The 10,100-nt window shown below is 47.0% G+C and overlaps 1 protein-coding gene across 1 annotated transcript in view; it reads right to left on the reverse strand.

Annotated features, from left to right (window-relative positions):
• The window catches only part of Coro7 (coronin 7), a 52,837-nt gene extending 45,938 nt beyond the window's left edge, over positions 1 to 6,899 (reverse strand). Inside the window, exons 1-3 of the mRNA NM_030205.4 lie at positions 6,731 to 6,899; positions 4,115 to 4,211; positions 2,942 to 3,016 (exon numbers count right to left, since the gene is read on the reverse strand). Coding sequence (NP_084481.3) covers positions 2,942 to 3,016; positions 4,115 to 4,211; positions 6,731 to 6,790 — 232 coding nt within the window. The 5' untranslated portion in view covers positions 6,791 to 6,899. The remainder of the gene's footprint in view (positions 1 to 2,941; positions 3,017 to 4,114; positions 4,212 to 6,730) is intronic.
• Between the last annotated feature and the right edge of the window lie 3,201 nt (positions 6,900 to 10,100).

The raw sequence follows: 10,100 nt of genomic DNA on the forward strand, positions 1-10,100 counted from the left end.
CACAAAGAAACCCTGTCCCCAAAACCCCAAATAGTAGCTAGCTAGATACATAGATCATAGATGATAGATAGATGGATAGATAGATAGACAGACAGACAGATAGAAAAATAACCCACATTTTGGGTTAAAAAAACCCTGAGGTTCAGAACTAGAATCAAGATCTAGATGTGCCTGATCTCATGTTTGCTTCTTGATGCTTTTTACTTATGAGGGAACTACTCCAAGTTGTTAATGTCTGGAGAGTAGTAAGCCCCCTATCAATAGAGCACTCTACACAGAAGGCAGAACAGTGTGCGGGTAAGTTGGTAGCTCTGGTGCAGTGACTTTAGAGTTTTTCTTTGCAGGGTCCCTGCTGTCAGGCTGCCCTTTCATGTAACTAAGCTCTGGCTCCCCAGAGCCCTCCCTAAGCTGAGGTTGGTAGCATAGATCTTTTAAGTCTGTAATTCTAGCTACTTGGGAGATTGGAACAGAAAGAATAAAAAAGTTCAAAGTCTGCGTGGGCAACCCAGTGAGAGGCTGTCTCAAAAATAAACAGTGATGAAAATATAAAAAAGGTTAAGGATATAACTCTGAGATACAGAGGGCAATGTCTGCCCTAGAGATAGTAAGTGTTATCTGGCCCACATAGGCACCAATAAAGGGAGACCCTGGGCACACAAGACCTGGCTACTGCCCTGACTTTGGAAGCTACCTGCCCTTGAGCCTCTTTCATCTTGGGGCACACCTGCTTGGACCACCCAGCAGCCAGAGGAATGGAATAATAGGGGCGTCTACAGTTCCAACCATACAAAAGACAGCATGTTACCACGCTGGCAAGCATGGGTTCTGAAGCAAGACTGGCTGCAACTAACTGTCAGCCACTCCTTCTCAGCTGTGTGCTTCTGGGTCTGTTTCGTACCCTTTGGGTTTGGTACCCTCATTTTCCTAGTTGGGATGATGCTGTAGCACTAACTGCTGGGTTGTCATGGGGATCAGGGAGGCCTGTGTGTGCAAGGACTTGGTAAAGGTACACTCCCGTGACTCAGGTTAACTCCTTTTTAGATGCCAGCTGCCTGCTCTACGGCCTTATCACGCTGGCTAGAAATCCAGATGAGTCACTGGAAGGGTCCCTCTCCACATCCATCTCACTTTCCTTGCTTCCTCTGACACGAGGGACAGCAGTGGCATCTCTTGCTGTGGTGATGCTGGTTTGTTGCCCCGGCCACAGCCCCATCTTTAACCCGCTACCCTCCATGTTTCCTCTCCACTGCATTCCTCCAGCCCTGATATCCCCTTAGCATTGGTTCATCCTGCACCACCATATTCTCCCCAGTTAAATAAGAGAGAGAAAGAGAGAGAGAGAGATCAGCTGTTAAGCCACAATGAGATTTGTGGGGTGAATCCCAGCAGCCTTCCACAATTGGAGGTACGGCCGGATGTGTTACCTTAAGAGGAACTGGGTTGGGTGGTTGTGGTCCAACCGTTTCCTGCCTGCTTTCCTGCCAACCTCAGATGGTTATGCCCGTGAAAATCATGTGCAGATCTTTGTTTTAGAAGCAAAGAGTAAAATGACTGCTGCCTAGGACTCTGTGATGATATTTCCTACTAGACATAAGGGATCCTGATAAACAGAAATGCTCTGAAACAGGATGCTGGAACCCACAACTCTATAACTTTAAAAAAACAGGCAGCTAACAGCCATCTGTACCTCCAGTTCCAGAAGACCCAACACCATTTTCTGGCCTCTGAGGGCATTGCACGAATGTGGGACAAACATGCAGGTAAAACAACCATACACATAAACAAACTAACAAAAACAACCTAAAAAGTCAACGATCCACTTATAACAAAGTCTCTATATGGTATCCAAATGACATCTCAAAACTCTTTTTCAAAATTTGGATTAGCGGGCTAGAGAGATGGTTCAGTAGTTAAGAGTACTGGTTGCTCTCTCAGAGGACCCAGATTCAGTCCCAGTCCACATGGCACTCACAGCCATCTGTAACACCAACCCCAGCCTTCTCCTGGCCTCCTTGGCACCGGCATGCATGTTATACACAGACATACATGCAGGTAAAACACTCATACATAAAGAAATTTATACAAAATTTAGATTGGGCTAGGCATATTGGTGCACACCTTTAGTTCCAGCACTTGAGAGCTCTGGAGAGGCAGGGGGATTTCTGAGTTCAAAGCCAGCCTGGTCTACAAAGCAAGTTCCAAGACAGCCAGGGCTACCCAGAAAAACCGTATCTTGTAAAACAAGAAACAAGCACATTTAGATTAGAAGACGTTCGGCATACTCTACATAAATCTTGGCTTTTGTTGTTAACAACCTAATGATCATCATCAGAACTCTGACAATGAGCAGAACCCTACTTTCAGATCTCCCTCAAACCACCCTACCTAAGGAGTAAGAATTTATCCTCTTCCTTTACCCCAGGTCTTTAATAAGAGATCTAGCTCATAGAAACCACAGCTATGGAGACTAAGCCGACTAGGCCAATGCCTAGAGTATAATAAATGTTCCCCAAAGTGGGCATTCTGCCACACAGGCTGCTGAGGACCCCCAGAATCAGCTGCAGCAGACAAAAGTCCTTTGTAAGGGTTCATCTCCACCCTGCAGCTCAGCATAGCCACTCCCTGGAGTGGCTTTTAGCAGCATGGCTGGGCTTAGAAATGAGAGGTGCCCTGCTAGACTCCAGAGAATATGTAGGGCTGAGAGCCATAAGGGTGTGTGTCTGGTCCTCAGGAAGGAAATCCAGGGGCCCAGGACTTCCTTCTGCCACCCCGATGGACTGGAACATCTACCTTCCTTTCTGCAGGCCAGAGTTCCAAACCAGATGCAGCCTTCTGACCCCCCAAGGACTTTGCAGAACATACAGTGAGAACAAGAAGCCATAGGCGACAGGACCAAGAATGAATCCCTGGTCACAGGTTTCCTGACTCAGGCATCACTCACCTGAATGACAGCCAAGGTAGGTCACATGCCTCTTGTTTTCCTCATGGCCTTCCAGAGATATGACACCCAATACACCTGTTAAACAAACACAGAGGTTCTCACTTTGAGCTTAATGGTGGCCACTTATCTCCCTTCAAAGGACTCCAGACCCCAAGCCATGTGACCTCCTGAAAGCCTCTCCCAGTTGTCCCTTTTTTTCCTGACACTGAAGGGATCTAGGGTCTTCCCCAGCTTGAACCATCTGCACTGAATGTATAGAACACTAGAAAAGGAGGTGCTCTTTTTCTCACACAGACCATGGACGAGGTCAGCTTTGGGCTATCAGCTGGCACTCCCACCATCCTCACCAGAGAAGGAAGTCAGCACCTCAAGGCAGCAGGGTTGAGGGACCAAGAGAAAACTGGGAACAGGTGAGGTGGTTTACACCTATAGTCACAGCCCCTGGGAGACAGGGCTAGAGGAATCCTGCAAGTTGGAGGCCATCTTGGGCTATAAAGTGAGATGCTATCGGAAAGCAATAGGATGGGGGTGGGGTTAGAGAGTGCAAGTGGAGAGAACTTGAGCAGCTTTGGCTCCAACTCTGCCTAGAGTCCCTGGTGAGGAAAGAGGCATTTATCTGTGCTAGCTTGGTCTATCGATGTTGTCACAAGCAGCCAAGGGAATTCAACCACACAAAAACTCATTTTGGTTTTTTTGTTTTGTTTTGTTTTTTTAAGTTTTTGGTTTTTGGGGTTTTTTTCTTTTTTTTTTTTTTCTGTTTTTTGTTTTCTTTGAGATGGGGTCTGAGTAGCTCAGGCTGGCTTGCATCTCAAACTCTTCCAGATTCAGCCTCCTGGAGTGCAGAGATAGCAACACAACACTGTACAAGGACTTTTCAAATCTTCATTGTGATCAATCCCAGCCCAAGGTCCAATACAAGGAGGGGGATTGTCTGTGGGGATGGCTGAAAACAGAAATACCATTTTCTTTCCTCCCTGGCTAGAACCACCACCATAGTTTACATATAAGCAAGATCTGACTGCTATATGTTGACCAGTGTATAGGGGTCTAAGGCCTGCCCCTCCCCACAGCCCACTCCATTCCAACTCCCCACTATGAATGGAGTTTGCCCTTTTCCTGACCCTATCTATGATGATAATGTCTGAACCTTTTCTTCTATGTCTACCTCCCTACCTGGGCGGTCAGAGTTGAAAGCGATCAAGCTGCAGCTTGATTTGATGTGGTTCCCGCATGTGGGGGTGGTTACAGCACGAATATCACTGATCCAGGCCTGCAAATGAAGAATAACATGGTTAGTGTCAGGTCTCTCCTCAGGGCCATAGACAGGGCCATAATGCAGGAAACTGTGTGTGTGTGTGTGTGTGTGTGTGTGTGTGTGTATGTGTGTGTGTGTCTGGTGTCATCCACGCAAATCACCCACTTTGTTTTTTGAGACAGGGTCTTTCCCTGAATCTAGAACTCACAAATTCTGCTAGGCTGGCTGGTTAGTGAGCTCCAGCCGTCCTCTTGTCTGTGTGGGTGTGTGATGATTGTAAGCATACATCATCACTTAGGTTCTGGACATCAAACTTATGTCTTCATGCATTATAGCAAATATGTTACTAATAAAGTTGTTTCTTCAGCCCTTAAAGCTGCACCATTAGAGCAGTATTTTTTGGGATAGATATTTGGATTTTTTTTTTTTTTTTTGGTCTGCCCCCACTCAGTCCCTTAAAAAATAGCAAATGTTCTTGAAATAATCTAACTAGCTCAGAGGGTGATTCTATTTAGCAAATCAGTTCCCTAATAAGGATGAGGAGGCGGCTGTCAGAGGAAATGCATGTGTCTCTGGGGGGAATATTTCAGTTCAAAGAGTGGGAAGGAGCTGGGCAGTGGTGGCGCAGGCCTTTAATCCCAGCACTCGGGAGGCAGAGGCAGGTGGATTTCTGAGTTTGAGGCCAGCCTAGTCTACAGAGTGAGTTCCAGGACAGCCAGGGCTACACAGAGAAACCCTGCCTCAAAAAGAAAAAAAAAAAAAAAAAAAAACAAGAGTATGAAAGTGGCAAGGAAGTGACCATCTAACAGAAGATGGGTGTGCTCCTGTGGCTACTCTGCTGAAGCCAGGGCCCACGGCCCCTTGTGAACATCACACTCAGTAGGGAGAAGATAAAGATCTGGCTTCCTCAGAGCATGCTCCGCCCTGGATGAGTGAAGGCAGTAATGGTGACACCCCGCATATGGGAAAGAAGAGCGCTCGCCCTGCAACTGAGATCAAGGACCCCATTCCCTCTGTTGGTGTCAAAGCACAGATCTGCAATCCTTCTTGCCTCAGTAACAAGCACTCCTGAGGCCCCCGGTTCTGTGGGCCTGTCTGATTAACTTACTAGAAGGAGGTCCATACAGAGAGAAGCCACAGAGCCCTGAAGGTCTCTCCAGATCCGTCCACTAATCATTACTGCACTCTTAGTAATAGTCTGCATCCAAATCTAAGCACTGTGTACTTCCTCTCAAGCTTTCAATGGCGCCATACTATACTCATAACAAAACTCAACTTCTTCCTCTGAAGGGCTGCCCTGTAACTCATCTGTCACCAGCTTTGCCTGGCTAATGGCCTCTGTCCACCCTGGGTTCACTTTCTTTTTTTCTTTTTTCTTTTTTTGGTTTTTCGAGTCAGGGATTCTCTGTGTAGCCCTGGCTGCCCTGGAACTCACTCTGTAGACCAGGCTGGCCTCGAACTCAGAAATCTGCCTGCCAAGTGCTAGGATTAAAGGCCTGCACCACCACCGCCCGGCCACTTTCTTTTTCTTTACTGGCTTTTTTTCTTCTCACCCTTCTGGCCTCTGTTGAAATCCACCCACCTGGGCACTGTCCTCCACAATACTATTACGTTCAACTCTACTTCACTTCTTTACATCACAGCCCACCACATACCCCCGGGTGTTCTGATTCTTCAGTGGATTTATATTGTGCTTGCTGACCAGAGGCTGTTAAGTTCCACAGAGAAGGGGAAATGTCACAATGTTCACTGTTTTAGAGAGCTGAGCAGCACACAATAGGTACAGAAAGGCTAACTGTCCAGAGAATGAAAATGGAGCACGGTTGTCCTAACTTGCTTTGGGACACTAGAGGTCCAAATAACACAGGGGGAGAAAGGCCAGTGCCTCACCGAGTGGAGTGTCCTTCTTGACACTCCATCTGGGATCCACCTGCTCTAGGCTTCTCCAGGCCCCAACAACCGCTAGTATCATCACCCCAGTAAAGGAAGAGCTTGCACCAGTAGACAAGGAAGAGTGGCAGAAACTCGAGGGAGGAAGCCTGCCTGGCCCCAGGGGCTCCCTCTCCAGATGATACCTTCCCTCTCACTGAGACCACAAGAAAGAGATGCATCTCTCCCACAGCCCGGCCGGCCCGGAGCAGGGGTGATCCTAGACTGCTGGAAGGGGGAGACCGGCGTCGACAGTTTCCCAGCCAGGTTCCCAGCAAGGCCGACCGGAAACAGAGGCCTGTTCGCGTCTGGGAGTGCTGCGAGGCCTCCTGGGGTAACAGGGGGAGGCGAACCGGCCAGGCCGACCTCCGGGATCACCCAACTACTAGGGCGCGTCATCAGACCTCCGGACTCTGTCCTCTGAGCAGTGAAGGGGCGGCCTGAACTCTAGGGTTCATCTAAAGGGAGAAGTTCCGGGTGGACAGATGGGGCGAGGTGGGGTGAGGGTCTTCACAACCCAGAGTGTGCACTGCACAGGCAGGCACTGGGAATGGCAGTCCTCCGGGACCAGAAGCCAGGGAGTGGGGTCCACTGGCCGGGCTCACCTCTCGGCGGGACGGCCGGGCCTCCATATGCCGAAACTTGGACACCTTGAAGCGACTCATGGCAGCTGGGACAGAGCAAGCTCAGGCTGGAGAACGAGGGTCGTCAGGTACTAGGTGAATGAAGAGAAGCCGCCCTGGACTCTTGCAGCCTGCCGCCTCAGCAGCCTGCAGCCTGGTGCCACGCCCTTATTGATGACAACCAATCGGAAGCTCCTGCGGCCTGCCTAGGCACGCCCCCACGTCACCCTTCTTCAGCGCGACGGCCTTCAGCCCCGCCTTCTTCAGAGGCCAGGACGACCTGAGAAGTCACGCCCTGATGCCTGGGGGACTACTGCACTGGTCGGAGGTCATGTGAGCCGCAGCTGTCCTACCGAAGGAACCACACTTCAATTGCTGCAGGATTAGACTTGCAATACTGGTCCCTGAGGTTTTACAATGACCTGAGAAATAGCAGGACAGAATTAACTAGACTAAAACTGGGAATAATCCCCGCGACCCATAAAAGATAAGAACCACTGAGACTCAATCTTTCTCTCTCTCAATCTCTCTCTCTCTCCCTCCCTCCCTCCCACCTCTTGTCTCCCCTTCCCTCCCTTTCTACCCCTTTGTTTTGAGTTTTATTTTTATTTTATTTTATTTTTGTTTATTTATTTATTTATTTATTTTGAGACAGGGTTTCTCTGTGTAGTCCTGGCTGTCCTAGAATTCACTCTGTAGACCAGGCTGGCCTCAAACTCAGAAATCCCCCTGCCTCTTCCTCCCAAGTCCTGGGACTAAAGATGTGCACCATCACTGCCCAGCCAAAAATACACATTTTATAATGCAATTTTTTTCATACTAGAGTGTATGATGATAATGACCAAGTGATATATAGCTTTATTCTCAATATCTGTGAGCATCAATTTTCCCTTAAAAATGATTTTAGCTGTGGATTGTAGCTCAGTTGGTAGAGTGTTTGCCAGGCATGTATGAAGCCCTGGGTGCCATCCCCAGCACAGTGACATAGTCCTATAGTCCCAGCATTCAGGAGGAAGATCAGAAGTTCAAGGTCAGCTTGGTTTACATAGTTCGGGACTATATAGTGAGAACCTGCCCAAAAAGAAAAAAAAGAAAAAGAAAAAAGAAAGAAAAGAAAAGAAAAGGGAGAAAGAAGGCAGGGTTGGGAAAATGGCTCAGTGGGTAATTATGCTTGCTCTTGGTTAGACTTGTTGGATCCCCTGGCCTTGTGAAGTGTCTTAAACTGCCACATGGGTGCTGGGAATCAGACTTGGGTCTTCTTCGAAAATAAGGAGAAACAAGTACTCTTGACTGCTGGGACATTTACTTTTGTTCACCTGTCTATCCCTGCCTACTCATCTGTGTGCACACAATGTTGGGGTCCAGGAATTGCCTCACAAATCACACAGACATTGATCTCGGTCAGACCAGGATGGTTTATTGATCATATGCTCCAGGATTGGTCGACCAGGGCCATGGTCAGGATTTCAGAACTGAGCCACTACCCTGAACTAAGATCCTACAGGGCTTTTAAGCCCAAGATCTACAAACATTTGTGCCAAGTTATTTCATCAATCGGGATTTAAAGACAGGAAGATTTCCTTAGGAACATGTCTTTGTTGTACACTTATCCTGCTCCCATTGGTTGGGGTAGTCAACTGTGGCAGGCAGGGGACTTGCCTTGTCTAATAATATTCATGTCCTAACTTGTCAACCAGGATGGGCTTTGTCTAACATTCATGTCTTTACTTGCTAACCAGGATGTCTTTTTCTGCCAAGTAGGATGTCAGTTCCTAAGGAGGTCTTGGGAACTTAAACTTTACTAGACTCCTACTCTAAATGGAAGTCTTACTCCAAATAGTTTCTTATATTGGTGCAGGTGCTCTCTTATGTTGGAGTCCATCTCAGGGGCAGCTTATACCATAAAAGCTCATACGCAGGTGCAGGAAGTGCTGCTGGGTGGTTGGTTCAGGTCCAAGCTTATTGTGGGTAACTATACAAAACAGTTCTACCGACTTCTATAGTGATTGATTTCCAGGGACACAGAACATAAGAGAATATGTAATCAGTCTTGGCATTAGAAAGTTTCCTAGTAACAGCAGAAACTTATGACAAAGTTTCCTTATGGTAGACTATCAAAGGTAGGTTCTCTGGAAGCACAGCAAGAGCTCTTACCTGCTGATCCTTCTCTCTAGCTCCAATAAAAATGATTCTTGCAGGGCTCAGTGGTGCCTATCTGTATTCTTAGAAATTTTCAAGAGTGAGTGGGAGGCTGGCTTGAGCCCACAAGTTTGAGACTAGCCTGGGCACTATAAGATTAATGACATTGCTATAGCGTGTACAACAGAGCCTGAGATTTGAGCAGTAGGAGCTCCAACTTTTTGTTGTTGCTGTTGTTTTTTGTTTTTTTGTTTTTGTTTTTCAGTTCATAGTCTTAGTCATTGTGCTGGAGATATTTGAATGCATTTGCTGCTGGATGCATTACAGAACTGTCCCCTCTCATTCCCTGCGCCTTGCCTTCCTCCTTGTTTCACTGAAATGCTCTTTGTTCCCATCACTGACACCCATGCACAAGCTCTCCAGCTGCCCTTGCACTTTACACTAGCTTCATAACTACTTTCTGCTTGATTGGTAGTTTTTGACCTTAAGAGTCTCAGAATCCACTGAGAATTTGGTTGGTGAAGGTTATGGATATCTATCCAGGGTAACATGCACACACATTTTGTGTACAAAACTGGGGGGTAGAAAGTGCCAGTGTGCTCTCTCTTGTGCACGTGTATGTGTGTGTGTGTGTGGTGTCAATGTAGACTGATCATCCTAAACCCATTCATAAGCCCTCAGATTCTCTTCCTTTTATTTGGGAGGGTGGTGAAAAATGTAACTTTCCTAACTAACCAGCCCCAGTCTAGCTTTCTGGCTTCATTTTCAGTTATGTATACTAAATTTAAGGTTTAAGCATATACTTCTACACATTTAGACACCAGCTTTTATAGCTTTTTTAAAAAATTTTTGTAATAAACTGATGACATGACTGTTCCATAGTATGCTAGACCTGGTAATTTGAGGAGAGAGAGAGGGAGAGGGAGAGGGAGAAAGAGAAAGAGAAAGAAAGAGAATCGAAGGGTTATAAGCTTGGGGAAGTGGGACCCATGAGCTGCAGAGTTTGAAGTTGGGGAAGAAGTGAGAAGAGCTAGGATGCTAGCATGAACTTTGAAATTTGAAACAGGTACTTTTGGTACAAGGGAGCCTGAAGGCCTGATGTGCTTTGGTATGCTAATAGTCACCACAGATAGCCACGTGTCCCTTCAGCCAGGGATAAAGAAAATGACTCCTTTTGATAATAGGAACCAGCTTCACAATTTTTTTTTTCAAA

The sequence above is a fragment of the Mus musculus genome, chromosome 16 (assembly GCF_000001635.26).
Source record: "Mus musculus strain C57BL/6J chromosome 16, GRCm38.p6 C57BL/6J".
NCBI lineage: Eukaryota > Metazoa > Chordata > Mammalia > Rodentia > Muridae > Mus > Mus musculus.